The 23,427-nt window shown below is 40.3% G+C and overlaps 1 protein-coding gene across 2 annotated transcripts in view; it reads left to right on the top strand.

Annotated features, from left to right (window-relative positions):
- DOCK1 (dedicator of cytokinesis 1) overlaps window positions 1-23,427 on the top strand; it is a 276,152-nt gene that overhangs the window by 52,743 nt on the left and 199,982 nt on the right. For both annotated transcript variants that reach the window (XM_029962000.1, XM_025895744.2), the window contains exons 19-24: window positions 3,195-3,292; window positions 6,798-6,887; window positions 7,363-7,463; window positions 9,079-9,213; window positions 12,681-12,789; window positions 21,994-22,064. In XM_029962000.1, coding sequence (XP_029817860.1) covers window positions 3,195-3,292; window positions 6,798-6,887; window positions 7,363-7,463; window positions 9,079-9,213; window positions 12,681-12,789; window positions 21,994-22,064 — 604 coding nt within the window. The remainder of the gene's footprint in view (window positions 1-3,194; window positions 3,293-6,797; window positions 6,888-7,362; window positions 7,464-9,078; window positions 9,214-12,680; window positions 12,790-21,993; window positions 22,065-23,427) is intronic.

Below are 23,427 nucleotides of genomic sequence, written 5' to 3'. Positions count from 1 at the left end.
AAGTACTTCAGTTCTCTGTAATCTTTAAAGTTACTAATGTTGCTTTTCATTAGTCTCCAAAATAAGAAACTGGTAAGAATTCAGCTTTTTTTTTTATTTTTTTTTTTTGAGAGAGCAATATATGAAATATCTACTTAATTAACTTGAGCAGTTGTCAGTGCTTTGAGGCAAAATATAATAGAGCAGCACATTCCATAGCCTTTTCCTGGATTTTGCACTGAATTTTTAGGAGGAATAGTGATGTAAGACAAAGAGGAGAAGCCCATACCCCCAGGGCCTGTGGAAGTAAATCCTGGTGGTGCCTCTTCCAGGACTAACAGGATGGATGTCCTTTTATTAACAGGGTGTTGGGAATAGAAACTGATATTGCTGGAAAAATGTCCTGTTTACCAGTAGCCAGGAGCTGGTGCTCTCCCCACGGATTTGCTATGGTGAAGGATCCAGGGCACCTCTAAGGCTTATTCAGAGAATTCCTGTCTTTTCTTTTCTGCCTGAAGGACTCAAACCTCTAGATAATAGTGGCTGGTACTTAACTGGAGTCAGGACTTTGAGGAACCAAGGAGACCAGGCTTTTGGAAAACAGTTGAGAGGAATTTGGCTAAGTCAGTCAGCACAGTTGATAATTAAAAAAACCCCAAAACAACACACAGTGTGACAAATTCAGGTGCTGTAGTGGCATAAAAAGTGAAGCTGTAAGTATAGAATTAAAATAAAAGTCATAAAATGGAAAATCAAATGTTAAAGAAGAAAGATAATTTCAAAGAACGAGTGGAAATTTAATTTGAGTGGAAGTATTATCTAACTGCAGTGACTGGGCTTTGAGAAGAATTTGGACACATCTGTAGAGAAACCTTTGCATGGATACAGGTCAAGGAAAGTAGGTAACCAGGAACTTGGGCTGTTTTCTTCCAACTGTAAGTGCTGTGCAAAGGACAGTACCATATGGAGTCAATATAACAATAAATCACATTAATAAAGCAAAGTTATTCTTGGGTACTTGGCATTCTGGATGTTTGTTTAAAGCCTTTGCCGCTGGAAATCACAGAATCCCAGACTGATTTGAGTTGGAAGGGACTTTAAAGCCCATCCAGTCCCACCCTCTGCCATGGGCAGGGACACCTTCCACTAGCCCAGGCTGCTCCAAGCTCTGTCCAACCTGGCCTTGGATGCTTCCAGGGATGGGGCAGCCACAGCTTCTCTGGGCAACCTTGTTCTGTCTTCCTGATGTTTTCTAATCTCACATTTCACTTGACCTGGGCTGACTGCAATATTCTTATTTACTGCATTTTTTCACTGTATTACCTTGCACAGCCCTACAGAGTGGGATTCACTGACTGGTGCTTTGCTGGGGTTTTAGTGCTTGCACTGATAGAGTGAATGCCCATTTTTTCTGTACTCTGTATCTTATTTTTCTCTTCCTGGAAGTTGGGCTGCACTGACATTTTCTGTGCACATATGTATATTCATTTAGCATTTACTCTGTCATCACACTGAGAATACACGTGGATTTGTTTTCTTGGGGCAATCCATGATGCTCTTTGGAGATTGTCTGTCTGTGGGCTGGCTTTTGTTCAGATCATTTCTTCTGTCAAGCTGATGCCTTGTTAGAAGTCAGACTGGAGCCAAATTCAGTGGTGGAAAGCTGATGTAAATGTACTCATGAAACAATTTGGATAACTCATGGAGGCATCTTTGCTTTCCTTCCAGAAGGAATTTTTCTGTTAATGTTGGGTTTCTAAGACTTCGAGTTCAGGTACAAACTTGTAGGATATGTTAAAAAAAAAATGGGGGAATGGGGGACTTGGATTGTTCAAAGCTTTAATGTGGTGAAACACTATTTCTGTTCCCAAAGAGATGATGAGAAGGCTTGGTTTGAGTGCTGCTCAGAGAGGAGTCTGTCCAAGAAGAACTGCAGTCCTTTCCACTGGAAATCATTTTATTTACTGCTTAGAATGAAAGATTTTGGGAAAATATAGCAGCTACTTTGGGTCTCTGCAGATAATTTCCAGAAAATACTCTGCAGATTTATGCCTTGATGAACATTGTGCTAGTTACTTTGGAATTCTGAATGAAAGAAGTGAAGAGGTATTGGTTCCGAGAAACTGCCTGATTGAAGTGACTTTGGGCAGAATTCACATAATATGAACCATTTTGGGAGGTGGTTAATGTGCAGTAGTGATCCAGGGGCTGAACTGAAGACAGGCAATCTTTAAATTAAAATAATAAAATTATTTAGTTTGGAAGAGACCTTGAAGCTGATCGAGTTCAGTCTCTTATTGAAGGCTTCTCCTGAGCCTGACTTATTTTATTGCTGGTTTGTTTTGTGCCAAAACCTGACCTTTCATGGGGCAGGGAGGATTTTTTCCCTGAGGCTGGTCTGGTAGGATGAACATGGGGGTTTTGGGTCTGTGGTCAGTTCAACCTCTCAGCAGATGCTGGGGTGGGTTTGCCTCACTGGGGCTCCAGTGTGGGTGTTAATATTTACCAGTGTGCTTTGTAGGGCAACCCCAACCGTGAGTTCCTCTGGAGTTTTCCCTGAAGGAAACTTTAAAGTGACTAACAGGGAGAGCTTGCCTTCTATATTCCCTTATTTCTCAGGAAATGTTGAAGTGACAGGATCTTAATAATGCAGACTCTGGGGATAAGCCCATTTGCATGATTTGATCTGTACCCTCAGTGTCCATCACTTGAGAGCAACCCAGCAATTATTCATCACACAGCTTTCCACTGAATTCATTTAGCTTGCAACTGTTTGCCTTGCATTGTGCCTTATTTTCTTTTCAGTTTATTCAGTGTGAGAGCAAAGAAGCTGGAAACATTAAAGCTGGGAGAGTCACTGCCCTGTAGATATGACTGTGTTGGTGGCTGACTAATTTCATTTTGGCATCTTTTTCAAAATACACAACTGTTGTGTACAACAAATTAAAACCCAGGGACCAGACTTCCTTGGCCTAGATTTTCATGCTGATATTTCAAAAGCTGGCTGCTTTTCTGAAAGCCTTTCAGAGTTCTGTCATGGTAGAAGGATTGTACAAGTTTTCTGCAGTGTCAGAGCACACCAGAAATATGTTGTTGTCCAGTGGAAAAGGCTGAGGTAAGGAGGTAAAACTGTTTGTCCTGAATGTGGTTATGGAGAGTGAGGGAAGGTAAATATTAAATATCCTGCACGATATAATTGGTTTTCTTATTCCTAGTTGATCTCTTGGGACTTCTGAAGTGGAGATCTAACACGAACCTGCTGCAGCAGAACTTGAAGCAGCTGATGAAAGTCGATGGTGGTGAAGTGGTTAAGGTAACAGGTTCATTTCTTTAAAAAGAAATTTGGTTTCTTTAAAAATAAACTTGGTATCATAATTTTCCTGAATCCCCTATTTTGAGGTATTTGTTTCCCTACACTCTCCCCCTCAACCTCACTTGCATATTAAATTGCAACCAGGTCTCTCAACCTTCAGGAGGCTGATGCCCCTCTCCCTGCCCTCACAGAACATTTTAGATGTTGAGGACTGATAAAACACACAGAAAATGCACATTTCTGAAAATTTAGTTTGGTTTTTTTAGCACTTTGGTCAATTTTTATATACAGATACATGAAGGCAAAAGGGGTCTTTCTTTGCAAGATTAGATATTAAATGTGTTTTTAATATATGGATGTGCAATGCAATCCTACTGTGTGTTGCTGGTTTTTTTTTGTTTTGTTTTTAAAATACTTCTTCTGGAAATATTTAGCTGAGCCAAGTTATTTACATTTGCCAAGGCCACTGAGTGACTGTAGAGAGCTACATAAAGCTGTGGAAAAGGGTAGACTGGGACTTTATTGAATGTGTTGTAATAAATCAAGGCTGAAAGAGTGTCAAAAGATGTATTGGGGACAGATGACCCTTAAGGGCCTGGAGTGTTGTTTCCTTACATCAGTGGATTTTTATTTGGTTCATAGGAGCATAATGAATGCCTCAGCTTGGAGTAACTTAAACCATCTGGGAGTGCTGATGTTCTTTGCTGAGGGTGGTGAAAGGGGGATCTCACACTGTCTGGTTCTCTGGAAGGTTCTGCCTGCTGTGGATCATTTGACAGGAACACACTTGACACTGGTGCTGGCTCCTGCCAAGCATTGTCATGGCTCTGTCATCTGTGATTTTCCCTCTTCTCCAAATGTGACACCTGAGGGGGTGTGGCAGGTTAGGGTGGGATGGGGGTCAGGGATTTCGTCAGGATTCATCACAAGTGAGTTTAAGTGAAAGCAGTATCAGGAGGTTCTCCAGCTGGCACGTGCTCAGGACTCATGGGCTGATATTCCCTTCTCTCTGTTGCACAGGGATCTGAGCAGAACTGGATTCATGCATAGGACAGAAGAGGGAGTGTTTAATGTTGCTCCCATCACCATTTTTATGCCTTTTTTTTCCTTTTTTTGGAAGACCACTGTTTACATTATCCATCTGTCACAGGATCTTTGTGTAGCCTGCTCTGTTGCAATATGTAGTTTGCAACTGTTGCTTTCTATTCTTCCAGCTTTTTTTGTCCTTCAGGTTTTTAAATACATGGTACAGTCTATGTATATTAAAGTACTGATGTGCTAAAACATATTCATATTTTCTGTTAGGCTATTTCTTAAAACTCCCAGTAAAAGGCCTTTGCCTACTGGTGTTCATTTATTGCTAAGTAGAGATCAGCCAAGATACTCACTCTGTGATTTACAGCTTCCATACACTGTGGATACAGTCAATGTTATCTCCCTTTTCCAGAGGTTTCAGCTCCATTTGTGCAGAGAGTCTTTAGAATATGAGAATGTAAACTAATAGTCTAGAAATTATTCATGCTACCTGAGAAATGTTGTCCTACCACTTCACACAGCACAGCACATCTGCTCTGTGCCCTTCTTGCTGTTACATCAAGTCCTTGGGAACAGATTTAAAACTTGAACTCTGCTAATGAAAGTCAGTATTTGATACCTAAATGTGAAATGGAGACTTGATCAATCATGACAAGGCCTTCCAACCATCCTTTGGATTCAAGGGGGCTCCATGTGTGGGACCTGAGAGTACAACTTCTCTTCAAACCAAAGAGGAACTTCTCCTGTCAAGGCTCAGAACTGTGCTTTACTCTTTCCCTCCTGCCAGCTGGTTAAATCACAGAGTCATTTAGATTTGCAGAATCATTTAGGTTGGAAAAGACCTCCTAAGATCACTGAGTTCAACATTCAGAACATGGAGTCCAACCTTTAACATGCTTTAATTGCACATCTTCTTTAGTGGAGCAAACGGGACCGCGAGAAAGCAACTGGGGTTTTTTTTGCCCCCAGATGTTGTAGTGAAATTATAACCTGGATCTCCCCCAGGACTGAAGTCTAAAATGAACTGCCAGAATTTTACTTTTTCTGGTTTTTCATCCTCAAATATTAGTAGCATGAATTGTGGCTCTGTATTCACTTGATTTGAGTTTGGCATTCAGTTGCTATATTGAGGTTAAACCCTGACATTTAATTGTAGATTTAGTAGATCAGGTGAATCATGTTTGATCCAGAAGACCCATTGCATAGATAGACATTTTTAAAGGAGGAGTCTGAGAGTCAGGCTGATTTTCCATCTCTCCCACAGGGTATATAATCTGTCTTTGTAGCTGCAATGTCAGGAATCAGTTTGCTTCTGCTGGTTGAGATGTTCTTCCCCAACTGCACCTTGTCTCATCTACAAGGCAGAAACTATTTTTGCTTCATTTTACTTTGCTATGAGGGTGGTGAGGCCCTGACCCAGGTTGCCCAGAGAAGCTGTGGCTGCCCCTGTATCCCTGGAAGTGTCCAAGGCCAGGTTGGACGGGGCTTGGAGCAACCCGGGCTGGTGGAAGATGTCCCTGCCCGTGGAGGGATAGTAGAACAAGATGATCTTTAAGGTCCTTTCCAACCCAAACTATTCTGTTATTCTGTGATTCACTGGAGCCCAGAACAATCCTCCTTTCTCAACCACAGCTAACCTGAATAGAGGCTGTGATCCATCCTTACTGTGCCTCGGGAGCCTTTTTGTGTCAGCTGGAGGAACAAACTGTTCAGACACAGAACCCTGTGCTGATAACCTGATGAGTATCTCTGGGCTGTGTGCGGATCACTGGCTGTCACTGGGAAGAAATCCTGGAATTACACAGGTGTAAAACAGCTTTTCTCCCTCTGCTTGCCTGGAGCCCCCACCACTAATCTGCTTTTCCTTTCGTGTTGCACAGATGAGGGTGCCCAGCCCAGGGGGTGGTGAAGACATTCCTCTGTAGGTTTGGGGCTGGGGCAGCAGGTTGTGTGCTCTGCTTCCCATGCCTGCATGTGTGATCCTGTTGGGAATTGTGGCTCTGAGGGGGTGCAGCCCTGAGAAGGGATGTGCTGTGAGCCTTCCCTTGCTCAGCTCCGAAGTTGCTGAGGATTACTGGATTTATTGGCATGAGACTCAGTTGCTTGTCTGGTTTGTGCTCTGAAACATGACATTTTCAGCAATGCATGATCCTGGTGACTCTGTGCTGGATCTGGAGTTTGGAAATACATTTTGTTGATTCACTATAATAAATTAAACTCCTTGTTCAGCTGTACCAAGTGTGATTTCTGACTTTTTTTTTTCTTTGAGTGATGATGTATGTATAGATAAACAACTTCACTAAAAAAATAATTTGCTGAAAAGAAAAAATGTGAAGCTTTCTTTTTTTTTTGCTAACTTTTAATCTTTGTAAAAAGTACAAATGAAAGCAAATATAGCTGTAGAAGCTTTCACAAAACCCGAATTATAATTTTTCTTTTAAAATCTGATGAACTGTGTATTTATTTGTAGTTTCTTCAAGATACATTGGATGCACTTTTTAACATCATGATGGAGAATTCAGAGAGCGACACCTTTGACACTTTAGTCTTTGATGCTTTGGTAAGTTTGCCTTGGGGATGGACTGAAATGTAGGTACTGAAATGGTGAATAAATGCAACAAACACGGTGTAAATGATGGAATAAAGTTTACTAATTAAAAAGATCTTTGCTGTTAATTATTATTTAATTCAAATGTTATATTTGAAGGTTCAGTTGGACTTTATCCAAGAGGGGTTGGATTACACCATGTCATCCCCCCAGAAAATAAGGAAGCAGTCAAATCCGGTTGTTTTAGTGGGTGAACAGCAGAATTCAAGACAGAAACAGAAAATCTGTGCTTAGAACAGAAAACTTAGTTATAAGCAAGGAGTTTTCACAGGGAAGAAGAATATTTCTATATTAGGAGGATAATCAAGAGCCAGAGGCTGTGTTTTTAGTGTCTGCAATGTGTCTTCTCTGAAAAGAAAGGTGACTGGACAAAATGCAAGATGACTTTTTTTCTTAGAATAACACAATAATTGTGCTGTATTTTCAGGTATTTATCATTGGACTGATTGCTGACAGAAAATTTCAACATTTTAATCCTGTCTTGGAAACCTACATTAAGAAGCATTTCAGTGCTACGTTGGCCTACACGTAAGCTGGAAAATCCAGTTTTCCCGACGTGGCTTGGATAATTTTCCCAGATAATGTCATTTAGTTACTTGTTTGTGTAGGTTAGGTAGGAATGTGCCCACAGAGCTTGGGAGGGTGGGAGGTTCTTGAAGAAGATTGGATGTGTTTCTTGCAATAATGTTGCTAAAACTTGGAGTCATCTGCAAGGCTGAAGTGTTGGTTGTGTTGTAATGATGAAGGGAATGTTTTTGTAAGGAAAATACAAGCAATTCTCACTCACACTTGAGAAGGAAATCATGCCCATTTAAGATGCTTTAAATAGAGGTGGTTTGGTGCATTAAATTGATATTCTACCCTGGATTATCCACACTGCTGCCAGTTTGGGGAGGAAGCAGTGGAGAACAAAAAAGCAAAGGTCCATTATTTTTGTGGTCTTAAGCGTTTTTTGACAACTGGGGTCTTTGCTGCTGCTTTAGACTGTTAGTGTGGGTATCTTTGCAGTGGTGATGGGAAAGCAAATCCAAACCAGGAAACCTGGGGTGCACTTTGTTGTAAAGTGTCTATTAAGTGACCAGAAAATGTTTGAAAATATTGATTTAAAATTGTGGAGAATAAGAGAATCATGGAATCACAGAATATCCTGAGTTGAAAGGGACCCACAGGGATCATCCAGTCCAACCCCTGGCCCTGCACAGGACACCCCAACACACATAGAATCACCCAGGTTGGGAAGAGCTCCAAGATCAAGTCCAGCCTTAAACTCCTGCCCAAGTTTGCTGAAGTAAGAGAGGCTGCACTGACAATATCAAAGTGAATACTTGAAATTCCTGGGCAGTTTTCTCCTATTTCAGCAAATCCCCAGATATCCAGATTTCTGTCTGCTCTGTTGTTTTCTCTTAGGGGAGTATAATGTTGTACTTGTTTACTTTTCCTGAGCATGTTGGATCATGCAGTGGAGCTGGGATGATTTAAAGTGGAATTGCTGGTAGTTCCATTAAAATCCTGATTTGTATTCATTGGAAGGGAGGTAGCTGAAATGGGATTATTTTGAAAATTCTTTCACTTTTCGAGTTTGATAGGCTTCAAAATGGGGAAGAAGAGAATTTCCAACTGATCATATACATTTTTGAGACATAAATTTCACAAATTCCAGCCCAAAATCCATGGGAAAGCTTTATGAAGGGAAAACCTTATTGAATGAAGAAACTCATATTTTGTGTGTTAATGCTAACAATGTGTTTGTACTTCAATTAATTATTGTTATTATTTTGATCATTAGTTTTATGTATTTATAAATATTATTTTGACTATTAATATATATAAAATTTATTTCCAAACGTTATATATTTATTATTAGTAAGTGCATCTGCATAACAGCCTAAATCTGAATATCCCTAAGTATCCAGCAGAAAATAAGTCAGATGTTGTATTTCTTGTATGTTGAATGGTGTCATGCTCTGATTTTATTTTTTTTTCAAGAATAGGTTGCAGCAGAAGGAAGAACATAATGAGTTTATTAGTTGCATAATTAATTCTGTAACTTTGTGGGCACATAATTTTTCTTGAAACCTTTAAAAACCCAAACTCTTCTCTGTGAACATACTTGTGACTGGAATGTGTTTTTGTATTTAAACAGCAAACTGACCAAGGTTTTAAGAACATATGTGGACAATGCTGAGAAGAGTGGGATCACTGATCAGCTCTTCAAAGCCATGAAAGCCTTGGAATACATCTTCAAGTTCATAGTCCGCTCCAGGATATTGTTCAATCAGTAAGTAAAGCAGATGCTAAAACCTCCTGTAATGCCACTGCCAATATTGCTCAGAAAGTGGCCAAATTTCATAATTGCCACAGTTAAAGTTTCTTAGAAATATCTGAAGCTGTGATAACTTATTTCAGGAGGTTTTTCCCTGTGAGCCAGGCAGGTTTCCTTCACACAGGTGTGTATTTCAAGTAGCAGTGAACTGGTAAAATCGTGATAGTTTACGTCTCTGAATGAATAGAGCTTGTCATTATTTGAGGAAAAGTTCTGTTACTGTATTGTGTTTTATACACAAGTGTTAAAGAAGTTATAAACCAAGCTGATGATATATTCAGCCTCAGATTGAGTCATTTTACTACTTGTTAGCCATGGTAACAACCTTATTACAGGGGATTTATGGAGAGCTCTTGCCTTACCATCTCCACCAACCTTCCTCTGATTTAGACATTGTAATTTATTTCTGGAGGAGTCCTGCTGTGAGATTCATAAAATACTGGATGTCACTTACACTGTTGCAGGTCCCACAAATCACTTTAGAACAGAAAAAAAAAAAATAATTACCTCTTGCTGCAGATTAGATTTACAGACAATATGACCCTCTGGAACTGGCCGTGGGATTTCCTTGTGTGAAGCACTAATTCACAGCTCTTTAGTGTTGGGAAGACTCAGCTCTCAATGCCAAGGGATTAATCAGCAAAATTACTGAATGCTGAACGACACCACGATTTGTTCTGCTGTAGGATTAAAGTCCTGCCTGGGGTGTGTGATTTGGAGTGATTGTAATGCAGGAGTGTGGCAGTGGGCTGAAATATCGCTGGGGTTCTGCTGAGAAATCACAGTGAGCAGGCTGAGTCTTTTATTAAAAAATATAACATATTTTTAACTTGAGGAATATGGTGGTGGACTGAATATATGGAGCATTTTAGCAGTGGAATTGCAGGCAAGTTTCAGTTCTGGATAAACACACAGAAGCCTTGTTCATCTAGTTAAAGGCTGGTGGCACATCTATTTGTTCAGTATATCAGGGTTTATAAAGGCAAGGTTTATAAAGTGACCTTTAGAAATATCTTTATTTGATTTCCTCAGTAATGATCCCAGTGGTTACGGTGTATTTACAACAGTCTTAAAATTTTGAAGGCAGTGCTAGAAGGGCCAACTTGGTGTAATCCTGGTTCTCTCAGAGCTGCAGAGTTTTTGTGCATTACAAGTATATTAAATAAATACCTGTTATTAACTGACAGCAGAAACACATTTGTGAATACCTTGTTTATTTTTATTACAACTTCCTTTTTGAAAGGCAAAGCTTTTTGTCTGAAGCACTTTGATTTATTGGACTGTCAAGTTTAGTTAGGCTTTGTACTGGTATTAGTTTCACCTCTCTAATCTGTTCAGGGGGACAGTGAAATCCATTATTGGAATTAGGAGTTAACAAGTTATTTGTCCTGCATAACCCCCAGTTTTAACCTAAAAGGGGAGAATAGGAGTTTGCAGTGCAAAATAACACCATTTTGTGTTGTGTTTTTTTTTTTTCTGTAGCATTCATTTCCTCTGGGTCCTGGTTAAATAGCCTTTTTTAATATCTGGGGCTCCCAAAGGTTTCTGAACACAGCATTAAAAATGATCCACATTAGTTTGAGTGTAAAGCAGCAAGAACATTCTGAACTCTAGGTTTATCCTTAGAAAAGCCCTTTTCTTGCTGTAATTTGTGATCCATCATGATGTAGCTTTAAAGTGGGTATTGGGAAGAAATCCTTCCTGTGAGGGTGGTGAGGCCCTGGCACAGGTTGCCCAGAGAAGCTGTGGCTGCCCCTGGATCCCTGGAAGTGTCCAAGGCCAGCTTGGACAGGGCTTGGAGCAACCTGGGCTAGTGGAAGGTGTCCCTGCCCATGGCAGGGGGTGGGACTCGTTGAGCTTTAAGGTCCCTTCCAACCCAAACCATTCTGAGATTCAGTGATCTTGAAACATGAAGAAATAGTACAATGACTGTACCTAGAAAACCCTGGGTGTGGTGCTCTTTGGGAGCTGCAGACCACAATCAAGACCTTCCTGGTGGGTTTAATTCCAGAATAAAACGGAGGAAAGTAGAGGGGAATTGAACTTTTGCTGGGAGCTGCTCTAATGGGTCTTGGTGTAAAGGGTTTGAGGGGGTTCAGGGACAGAGCTAATAGAACCAAGGATGGCTTTGGAAGCCCAGTTGTTGCTGCATGAAACTCTTGGAAGCAACCAGAGCTGACTGGGTAAATAGGGGGTTTTAGCTGGGGAAGGAGTCATAGAATCATGGAATGGTTTGAGCTGGAAGGGGCCTTAAAGCCCATCCACTTTCACCCTCTGCCATGAGCAAGGACACCTTCCACTAGCCCAGGTTGCTCCAAGTCCCATCCAGCCTGGCACTGAAATTCTATCTGATGTTTATAAACACCCCTGCTTAGATTTAATCTGGATGCCAGATCCCTTTTTATTTTGGTCATGATAAGTCTGTGTAACCTTGACACAGGTGAGTCATACACAGTGCCACAGGAGAAGAACAAGTTTTAAAATATTTATGTGGAGCTAGTGGTCTTCTCCCCCTTGCTTTCCACTGAGAATTATCTCATCCTATACCTGAAGCAGAGATAAATCTGCATTTAAAATACTGTGAGAGTTTCAGGAACACTCATTCCTGTGCTGTATCAAACCAGTGGACCAAGGTCTTCAGCTTGGCTGTACCTTTTGTGTCTTTGGTGTTACTCAGTGATCTCTGGGCAGTTTTTAACCCCCTGAAAGCATTTGACAAAAAGAGAGAGGGGGGTCTCTGTGGGCAGATGAGCTCTGAAGATTCCTGCCTGAAGGCACAAGGACCTGCCTTGTGACTTTGAGCTGTGGATTAGTCATTCTTCTGTGGCAGCTGTACTGACTGTTTGGGAAACTGAGCCTGAAATTAGTGGTGGAACACAACTTAACTTCAGTGCTTCCTTCCCACAGGAAACAAAAGGATGTTTTTTTAGCAAATAGTGAGTTGATGGGCTTTTTCTTTCTTTCACAGAGTTTAAGGTCACTCACCTTAGGCTACTGGTAGATTTTGATGTTTGCTGGCAAGTTGTCTGGATGCTTTGTGGCTTCATCATGGGAGAGCTGCTTGGCAGTGGTTCCCCCAGACATCTGCAGGGTGGAGAGACACTCTCCCACTGCTGTGTGGGCTCCTGGAATTGGGTCACTGCTGAGGGATTCACCAGGACTTGAAGGCTGAAACAACAATCCTGGATGTGGCATTTTACCATAGGAAGCTTTAAAATAAAAATCTGTTGCTCCTGCCTGGCCCAACCTGGTCAGTCTGTCTTGTCTCGTGAAAGAAAGTTTTTTGCTTCAGTGAAGAAACTTGTAGAAATTCTTGAAAAAATGTGACACAACAAATGGTCATCTGTCACTTGAACAGAGTTTTTAAAAAGTGGGTTTCCATTGTGGTTGGGTTTTGCTTATGAAATGTAATTCTTTTTCAGACTTTATGAGAACAAAGGAGAAGAAGCATTCAGGGAGTCTCTGCTGCAGCTCTTCAAGTCCATCAATGAGATGATGAGCAGCAACTCTGATCAGACTGTCATAGTGAAGGTTTGTACTTCCCACAACTCCAACTTGGCTTTACTTTTGCATCCTAAACCACAGTTAGGCAGTTGATGAAGTAGATGCTTGTGTGGTTGCCCAAAAGCTGGTTTTACCTCAAACATGGTTAATTCTTGGTGCTGGTTCTAATGAAGGGTTTGGGACTATATAAATAAGGTACTTCCAAGTAAGTTCATAGAATCCTAGAACCATTTAGGCTGGAGAAGACTTCTAGGATCATTGAGTCCAACCTTTCATTGCTGCAAATACTTTTCTTTTTAAAAGAGAACTTAGTTAAGGGTTAAATGACATTTAATTTACCTTAATGTTAAGATTGTACAAGTTATTTTTAAAACATTACCTTTAAGATGCTGATGACAACATAGATCCTCCTATGCACTTATTTATGTCTTAGGCTGTTCCAGAACTGCAGTTTAGTATCTTAAACCCTAGTACATATTTTAAATGGAACATTTAAGCAGTAGTGAGTCAGACTGCAAACCTCACCCTCACCCCTCATCCCTCTTCTGGTGTCCCTTTAAAACAGCATCTACTTTCAGTAACATTGACTGGCTCGTGGAATTGGGAATGTGCTCTCTGACCTCAGATGGATGTTGATATCAAAGAGCAGAATCACTGAATTGTAGGACTGCTAGATCTTTGTATCCAGAGGAGGCTGGATACAAAAGTTAGTGGATCTTTTTCATCATGGAAAAGTACAGGGAGTGCCATAAACGTGCGTTTGATGAGCTACACCTTGAACTTCTCCACGTGGTTCCAAGTAGAATTTATAAAAAGATTAAACTCTTGACCCAACCCTGCTGAATCACTTGAAAGATGATCAGAAAGGGACTAAGAATTGGGGGAGAAATTGGGGATAGTTTGATTCCTCCTGCTCAGGTGTGCAGGGGTTGCAGAGAGAGACAGTGGGAAAGTGCTGTGCCAGTGCAAGAGGTTCCTCCTGAAGGGAACTGGGAGAAGTAGAGCAGGAAAACTCCTGAGTGAAAGACCCCAGTCCTTTGTAGCTGAGCACACACAGGGCTGGGGCTTGTAATGCCATGCTGAGCACACAGCAAAGAGAGATAGTGGGGATAAAGCAGCTGAGTTGGAATGTTTTAGGCAGAGAGGCTGAGACTGTATCATCTGATAATAAAACAGGGATATTTTATGTTTCCACAAAGGTGTATTTTCATTTCATTGACAAAACATTAGTCCTGAATGGAAATTGGGAAGTTGGAGGCAGTGGCTCAGAGTGTGCTGTCGGGGGTTTTGCAAATAGGATGTTTTCAGATTATGAGAATGGAATGTAATATTTATTATTCTGAGGCCTGTTTGCAGAGCCTGCTTCAGGAAGGGAGATGCACGTGGGCTTTTTTCTTTTTTAACAATTTATACCTTGGGGGAAAAAAATACCCTAAAAAATGGATTTGGTTGTGTTCACCTGAAATACAGGAAGAAAAACTTCCTGGCAAGGCTGGAGAGATCACACTGCAGTGTGTTGGTTCATGTTCAGGACTCTGCAAACTTGGGTAGAGCACATCTCCTGAAGCACTGACAGATGAGCCAGTGTGGAGTTGAAGTGTACTTGAGGATGCCTTTCAGAAGCCTTGACAACCTTTCATTCAGTATTCATTGCTTTCATCTCCTTTGGATTCTAATTACTTTGCTCTTAGAACACATAATTGTTGGTATTGGCTTTTTGCAGCTCGTGAAATTGCTTTTATTATGTTCAGGTATCCACTGAAGGACTTCAGTTTGTGCAGTAATGAGAAACGTGTGGTTCTGTTACAGAGAACAAAACTATTGAAAAGGTGGATAAATGTGGGGTTTTTTTTAGGAGAGATAGTGAGTCTGGATTCTGTGAATCCTGCCTGACCAAGCTGCTGGAGTGCTGGGCGGGTGTCAGTAGCCATGTGAAGTGGACATGACATTAGAGACTTCACTCAGCATCTCTGTCATGACTCGAGTGGATACCTCAGGATGGACCTCCCAGGACTGAGGGGGCTCCAGTGAGAGCTGGAGGGCAGACAATTGTCAGGAAGAGGAAAGAAATCCGTGTATGATGCTCTGCTTGGAGCTGGCAGTTGGACTTTGGGCAGGACACCTCGGAGTCATCCGTGGTGGCTCTCCAGAGGCATCAGATTCATGTGCAGTGGCAGGGAAAGCAGCAGGGTGTTGGGTGTGAGCCAGAGGGATGAGGAGGAGATGGCAGGGCTGTCAGCTTGTTGTCAGCCTTGGTGCATCCTCTTACTGCATGCCAGGTGCTGTTCTGGTGTCCATACCTCAGGAAGTAGTTAAAGGGGTACAGAGGACCAGGATTGGGAATGGTGCACCTTCCTGGCAGATGAAACACTAATTTCCTGTACTGTGGGATTTAGTGTACAGTTTAAAGTAAGCAAAAGAACTTTTGATCTTTTCTGAAGCTTGTTGTTACAAGGGGTTGTGGGGGCAGCAGATGGACAGAGCACAGGTCCTGGGATGTTCTAAAAGGATGGGTGGAGGTGCAACCTGTAAAGGAGGGGAATGGACACAGTGACTGCAGATGGCATCTCCATGGCTGGTGCTGGAGACCAAGTGCTGGGCTGTGCAAACCATCAGTGTGGCACAGGGAATGTTTCTGAGGGCTGTGGAGATGTTCCAAGAGCTGAAACCCCTCTGCTCTGGAGCCAGGCTGGGAGAGCTGGGGGGGTTCACCTGGAGAAGAGAAGGATCCAGGGAGACCTGAGAGCCCCTTCCAGTGCCTAAAGGGGCTCCAGAAGAGCTGGAGAGGGACTTGGGACAAGGGATGGAGGGACAAGACAAGGGGGAATGTATTCCCACTACCAGAGGGCAGGGCTAGATGGGATATTGGGAAGGAATTCTTGGCTGTGAGGGTGGTGAGGCCCTGGCACAGGTTGCCCAGAGAAGCTGTGGCTGCCCCACCCCTGGAAGTGTCCAAGGCCAGGTTGGACGGGGCTTGGAGCAACCTGGGCTAGTGGAAGGTGTCCCTGCCCATGGCAGGGGGTGGAAGGAGATGATCTTTAAGGTCTCTTCCAACCCAAACCGTTCTGGAGTTGTAGGATACTCTACTGAAGTTTTATAGAAAGCTACTGAAAATAAGCAGGTAATTCCCAGTGCCTGTGTTGTGCAGGAAGTTCAGCAGATCCAACTGTAGCAGTTTTAGGCTTTTTTCCACTGATTTTTTTATATATATTGAGGAAGTTAAATATTATATACAAAATAAGTCTGTTTGGGGAGATAAGAAGTTGCAAAGACCTACACAGAAAATTAAGGTGCTTCACATTAAAAGAGACATGCTTGATTCACACATCTCAGTGTTTCTGTTTCTCCTTACAAAAAGTGGTATCTGTCTCCATAGTTTATCAACAAGAAGCAGAGCTAGGATGGGAAAGTTTCCTTGAGATGTTCACAGCTTTTCTCTTTGGGTGGATATACTGGATTTTTTTGCTGTCTGTAGGAGAGTAGCCTTCAAGCTGACACTAAATGGCTGACTGCAGTTGTGGGTTCTTAGCAAGAATTCCTTTTTATCTATTCAAATATTTATGTCCTTGTGGAAGCTGAGTTGTTTCTGACTGTAGCTCAGGTCTTGAGTCACTTAATGTTTTGCATTTAAATTGCCTCTTCTTTTTTTAATTTGAATTTTTCAAGGCTTCAAAATAAAAGTTTTCCTAAAAAGAAAACTTTCTGAATTGTACAAGGTTGTAAAGCACAAAACAGAGACTGGGAATTTGTACATCTTTTAGGATTATGGATGTTCAAAAATCCTTAGGGGAGATTTTATAGGGGTACATGTGTATATACATATATATATATATATATATAAACATTGTTAAAGGGTTATTTTAAATTTCAGTGGTACTATTTCAGCTATGTATTTTTATAATAAATAGGCAAAATTCCATGTATTTTTGGAACATGATTTGAAAATCTCTTCTGGCACTTTACTACCATTTATGCCTCTTACTTCTTTTACGTCTTATAGACTCAAAAATGTTGAAATTAGAATGTTGAGGTGCAAGAATGACTAAACCCCACTTTCCTCCCAGGCTATAAAGGCAGCAGTAATCAGTCCTGCAGGTTTGAATGTGAGAAGGTGGAATGGTATAAATGACGGAATGTTCAAAACAACACTGAGTTTGGGTTTTGTAGTTAAATAATTATAATTATTTGGGTTTTTTTGGTGTGTCATTGCTGGCTGCAGTGGGGACAGGCATTTCAGGGCTGCCTTTTACACCTGTTTTTTTAAGATGTTCCATTTTCCAAAGATGAGAGGGAAATTCCCACAGTGATCCGAGCTGACAGAGGTTTTGGTTGTCCTCTTAATAAAATTTTCCTTGCATGCTGAGTGGCAGAGAGCTGCAGTTACAGCTTGGGAAGGAGAGATTACACTTAGTTTTTCAAACACCAGTTGGATATTAAGAGTTCCTTGCAGAAATGAGATGTGCAGCAGTTGGGATGTGCATGTATTTTTAACAGTTCCAAATGTAAGGAGCCTTCCTGGGTTTATTCCTGTTTTCTGCTAATTGGTGCGTGATAATTATTCCTTAACTTTTTCCTGTTGGAGCACGAGCTCAGCTTAAGCCTGTTCAGGATGACTGGGAAGACACAGGCTGGGAGCTGCTTTAGTTCTCTGTGCTTGGAATGATTTGATGGAGTGGGTGTGTGTATTTTGGGGGTGTTAAATGATCCTGTGTGTGACCATGCAGAGCTGGGCTGGAAGGTGATATCATTTCACTAAAGGGAATTCTCTTGTGTGGATTTTTTTTTGCATAACTTTTGTCACTTTTAACACATTCCTCAGTATCCACACTCTACTTTTCCCTATTCTAATATTGAGCATTTATTCCTAAAGCCACAAAAAAGTATTTAAATGAAGACAGAGAAATACCTCACAAGCTTCTGAGGTGCCTGGGAAGAAAACAAGAGACTGCAGGGCTTTTCCAGTGGGTTGGATACTTAATAACCATCATTTAAAAATTAGTTGAAGAATAAAATACAATCATGGACTGAGTTTTCTGTGTCTTTTAGAACCTTTTTGGGGAAGCATTTCTAGAAGAGATTTACTTGTGATCGTGCTTTGGGCTGTTTTACACTAAATTCTGTGCCAGAGGTGCTGACTGGGAATGAACAACTGGGATGAAAACTTTTTCAGTTTGTGGAATAACTGCTGGGGACTGGGGCAATTCAAAAATAGCATTTAGGTGTCCCTGGATATTGTTTCATCCTGCTGCTGACTGGGCTGTATTTGGCTTTAATAGATTTGAGTTTAATAGAAGAGCATCATGTGTAGAGAGCAGGTGCTTTGTGTTGAATGACACAAAAGATGACAATTAACATTAAAATAATGTTCAAATGGAGTCTGGTAAAACAAATTTATTGCTTTGTCAAACAAAAGAGTTCTTAAGAATACACTGCATTTGGCAGAGATGTTATGCTTAATTTTGAGACGAGGCATTTACTGGTGGAAATGAATGACTTTGGAAAATGACAGTTTTAAATTAAGTATTTTGGCTTTTATGGAGTACAAAGAGAGGAACATAAACCCCAGACAAAACCTGGAGTGTATTTTTTTTAGAATACGTTTTGTTTCATCCTTTGCAAATGTCATTTGTTCAATCTAATGACAACCTTAAGTTACTATTGCTAGTTTTTTAAACAACTACTGCCAGGAAGCATTTGTGATTGTTTTCTGTCATTCCTTTTTTAAATAGTTTTGATATTCCGATAAATAAATGAAGCTTACTCTTATTTTCCATAGTTAATATCTGCAAGTGTTGAAGTGGAGGTTTTTGAGTTTGTTTTTCTTTTTTCCCCCTCAAAAAAATTGCAAAAAAAAATTCATTTCAGAATAAAGATAAATCAGATCAATTTTGAGTCGTAGGAACTCCTCAAACTTTTAGGTCTGAGCCATGTGCTGGTTTTCCTCTTGGTTGATCCCATTCTTTACTCATTTTTGTCTCATTAAACCTGGCTGGAACTGAACTATCAGCAAGAGCTGTGGGCAGTTCAGTGGACTCTTCACTGATGTTCAGAGGGGCCAGTGCTGGGAAAAAAACCTCCATTGCTCTTGATCTTATTTATTCTGGAATTCTTAACATGTCTGAAGGGTTTTTTTCTCCCAGCTAATGTTTAGAAACAGCCCATCACCGAGTTTGTTCCTTCAGCACAAATGTTATTTCACTGCCAGCTCTGAAGGAGTCTGGGAAAACACAATTAGCCCTTAAGTCATTATAAACCCATCAATGAATTTATCTTAAAGGTTGCAAAGGGTGGCTGCTCCACTTTGAGAGGTGGTTGTGATGATTTAAGGAACAAGTCGCAATTATTCCGTGCAATGATTAAAACCTGGGAATTATCATCCTCTGGATTGGCTGTGCAGGGAACTGTGGCCATCAATTATTGCTTAATTTATTCTGTTTAAGGCAAAGCTTTGACTTCTGTGGCCCTTATAATTTTCACTTGGTGAGTTTTATTTCTTGGCACACTTAATTGGCTTTTTTAATAGTTTAGGAGGGGATCCTCGAGGCACTGCACTCATGGACTGAGCACTTCCATAGGCTGTGCTGGCAGCTGCTTTTAATGGTTCTTTGCATATGGATCTACTTTGGCTGGATATAACTCCCTTCATACACAGATATGACATGCATTAAGGGAGAAATTAATGGATAATTTGTGAGTGTATGGTTGGGAGAGGGAGAAATCAGGGATGAGACACAAGATGGAAGAGCACTCTGGGTTTGCTGCAGGCTGCCGTGTCCTTGCTGATGTTGTGCAGAACCACGTGAATCACATCCTGGGAAGAAAAATCAAATTCCAGTAACACCCCCACAGTCAATAAAACACTGAGTGTACAAAGAAATTTAACTCAAGGAAAACATGTGCATTATTCATACGATGCCCTGTCTCGTCCTGCTTTCTCTCCTTTTCATCCTTCCCCTTTGCTGCTTTATTTGTGTGCTTTGTAGTAGTGAAAATTAATGATTTTGTAACTCGATAAGGGTGGTAATAATTTGTCACTTGTTTTCCACAAAGAGAGAAGCCCCTTCAGGCAGTAAAATTTTTATTGCAGCCCAGCTTGAAAGTATGTGTAATTATTGACTGTGTGTGTGAGACTGAGGTTTCCAGCTTTGTGTGTTCGTCCTGTGTGATCACAGGGAAATTACTGCAAAAACCTGTTTGATTAAAAATTAAGATTCTCTGTTATTGTGTTTTTTCTAATGCTGTGTGGAATATTCAAATTCAGGCATCGCTATGTAACTGTGAAGTGAAGATTTTGTCTTAGTTTGCCATGTGCTTCTTGCAGAAAAGAGGAAATTTGAACCTCAGTCCAGTGCTGATCAAGAGTGGAAAGCGATTAATTTAAGTGGGGAAAAAACCCAACCAAAGTACAACAAAACAGATGCTCATTTGCTTTCTCTTGATGTTATTTGAAAAGGCAAAACCGGGGATTTTTTTATGTGCTGAATTTCATATTCCTAATTTCTGCATTTCAGTATCCTGGGAATAACCAGCATTGCCATTGAGCTGCTCCTAATAAAAAAAAATTCTTTCAGCTGCAGCTGTAACAGAGTAAAATCTTCATTGAGAGCTGCTCTTTCCATGATTTAATACCCACAAAAAGGTATTTTTAGGAGCCCTTTGGATTAGACAGATAAAGGTTTAATCACGGAGCTGCAGAGCCTCGTCTGATCATCTTGTCATATAATTGAGCCAGTTTAGGTGGGAAATAAGGAAATAAACTTCCACAATTTTCTTTAAATGCTAAGAATTAAACTTTGATTGGTTTGTCCAGAAAGTAGAACTGAGGTTGCTTTTAGTTTTTGTAGCTACAGGATGTTGCAAATGGCGTTTTACCCACCATCCATCAAAGTGTTAATTTTTACGTCTCTGCCGGGCGCGGTGTGAAATTTTAATTCATGATTATAAAATTGCAAGCTCGAAATTTTAATTCAGGATTATAAAATGCGAGCTCCCTTTTAGGATGTGTTACTAAACATTTATTGCTACATGCATTTGAATGATAAGCAAATAAAGCCCCGGCGCTGAGTGAGCTTTATAACTGGTCATTAGAGCCCTCATCCATCACAACACATGAGCCTGCACATAATGGCCCCATTTGCATAATTACAGTTCTGAGCCTGATTTGGGAGCGTGGAAGGAGTCCTTTAAGCATACGTGGGAATGTTTGATCAGCAAGCCTGACAGTTTCTATGGACTAGGAAGAGGAATGGGAGCGCTTGGAAATTTGAAGCCCAAGCCATCGACAGGTTGGGTTTGCTCTTTGAGAAGTGGTCACAAGCCTTGCTGGCTGCTTGAAGTTCTCAAACAATTGACTTCTTGCATTCAAGAACTGTAGAATTTGGTTTAAAATTACTGGGGTCGTGGCAGGAAAATGTTATTTCAAGACAAGTGGTTTTTTATGTACGAGGCGACACTCCTTGAGTCTGTTTCCTCGTGACTCTTCTACCAGTAGGAACTGCTGATCAGAGAATTTGTCTGTCCCCAGACTGAGGTGTAAAGTGGATTTTTGCTCTTGGTGCTTGTAAGGCAATGTTTGCTCTAGGAATAAATAAATACTGACTAATTGTTCCTAAAACATGGAAAGACAAAATGAGGTAAAATTACTACGAAGAGTTAAAATATTAAACATCTCTTTGCATCTTCTGAATTCTTTGTGAAATTCTGTGGTGTGAAATGGAGGGACAGCTGCAAGTTCAAGGGGGAAATTAGGAAGAGCTGCAGTTCCATGAGTGGCTACCAAAAATTTTCTGCAGGGAAAGATGATAATTATGCCTTTTTGCTTAATTTTTAAGTAGTGGAGTGAAAATTAAACCCAAACAACTACAGCCTGGCTGGTGAGGAGGGTGGGAAGGTGCCAGACAGGAGATGGGAATAAAGGGATTAGAGAACCAAAAGGTATCTGTAACGTGCTGGAAGGAACTTCTAAGTCCCTAATTTTGGTATAACTTGTCAGTTTTCCCAGTTTACAAACCTTTCATGGCTCTTCTTTTGAATCTGTTAAACTTAAGAGTTTAATTTTCATTGATTTTCAGTTTAGCTGATTTACCCCCAAAAATATGCTCGAGGCCAAACCACAAGGGTTCAATGAAACCAAAGCAACCTACTCATATGTGGATTCTCTTCTTGCAGTTTCCACCCCCTTAAAAGACATTAATTTCAGTCTTTTTTTAATTTGTTTTTGGTTTTTTTTAGGGGGCAGCACTTAAATACTTGCCAGCTATTGTCAACGATGTGAAATTAGTGTTTGATCCAAAGGAGCTCAGGTGAGTGGAGTTAATTAAATGTGAATTTCATACAGATCTTTATTTTTCTAATATATATTTATATATCTCTCTCTATAATACAATCATCTGAGAAATTTTATTACTTTGGTTTTATACCCTGTTTTTTTCCTTGCAAATAATTACAGGGATACAGAAGGAATCTTTTTTTAAAGTATGACATCAAGGTTTGACAAATGTCTGAGAAACTTTACAGTACAATATGACATAGCAGGAATTATCAATCAGGCAACTGCCATCAAAACTCTTAAGCTGCCACCATGAAGCTTCACTTTTTCAAGTATAAATTTAATGTAAATAATAGAATAATAAATAATTCAGTCAATCCTGTTGCTGGATCAGTGTTTCAGTAGCTCATAAACACAGAAATGTTGTTAGTAAATAAAAAGGATTATAAGATGTTTAATTAAAAAAAATGGAGAACCAAATAAAAAGTCTTATTTCAGGAGAACTTTTAACTTTAAGACATAAAAAATGTTTGTCTTTCATGTGCTATTACAAGGCATTTGAATTGAATAAAACCCTTTTTTAGCTTAATTTGATTGCACAAACCCTTCTACATATTATCTGGTTTTATTTCTATGGTCTGATATGTGAAAATGAGGAAAAGAAAGGTAAAGTAGAAATGAAATAGATAAGTATAATCTCAGTGTAACATTTCAGTGGCCTGAGGAACCTGGCATTTAGATTCTGTTTGCCTGTCAACTGTGTTACATGTCCATTTATGCCTCCTCTGGGCCTGGGAAGTACATTTTTGTGGAGTTTCTGGACTAAATAGTAACTTTGGTTTGTGATAGCAAAAGTACTGGGAAAATAGACCAAATGAAAATACCAGGACTTTGCCTGTTTTACCCCAAACTACAGTTTTTTCTGTGCTATTACAAATCCAAATTACAGTTAAATACTGAGAGGATTTAAATTGAGATTGAATTAGAAGTGCAGGCTTAACAGGAAAACCAAAAACCCCAAGATTTTAGGAAGGGATGCAAAATTACTGAAAAGTCTTCTCTGTGTTACGTGGGAGCTCAGCTTATAAGTGTGATGGTACCTTATTAAAATGTGTGTGCCCCTGGGTTTTATTTACTTATTTATTTTTGTTGTTGGTAGCTTGTAAGATGAATTGTCACTTTTTAATTTTTGGTGTGTATAATCATGGATGTAAGGATTGAGGGCAAGCAGAGACAATGAAAGTTAGAAATCTGAAAGGTGGGAGAAGGGTGTGAAACTGAGATAGAAGGGAGGGGGCAGAAGAAAAGGCATCAAAACCCAAACAAATGTGTTGAAGACCATTCATGTTTCTCTGACTTGCCTGTCAAACTCTTCTACATCTCAAAAACACTGAGTT

The sequence above is a fragment of the Manacus vitellinus genome, unplaced genomic scaffold (assembly GCF_001715985.3).
Source record: "Manacus vitellinus isolate BGI_N305 unplaced genomic scaffold, ASM171598v3 scaffold_40_pilon, whole genome shotgun sequence".
Classification (NCBI taxonomy): domain Eukaryota; kingdom Metazoa; phylum Chordata; class Aves; order Passeriformes; family Pipridae; genus Manacus; species Manacus vitellinus.
The sequence above is the reverse complement of the archived record's forward strand: the minus strand, read 5'-3'. Positions and strand labels throughout refer to the sequence as shown.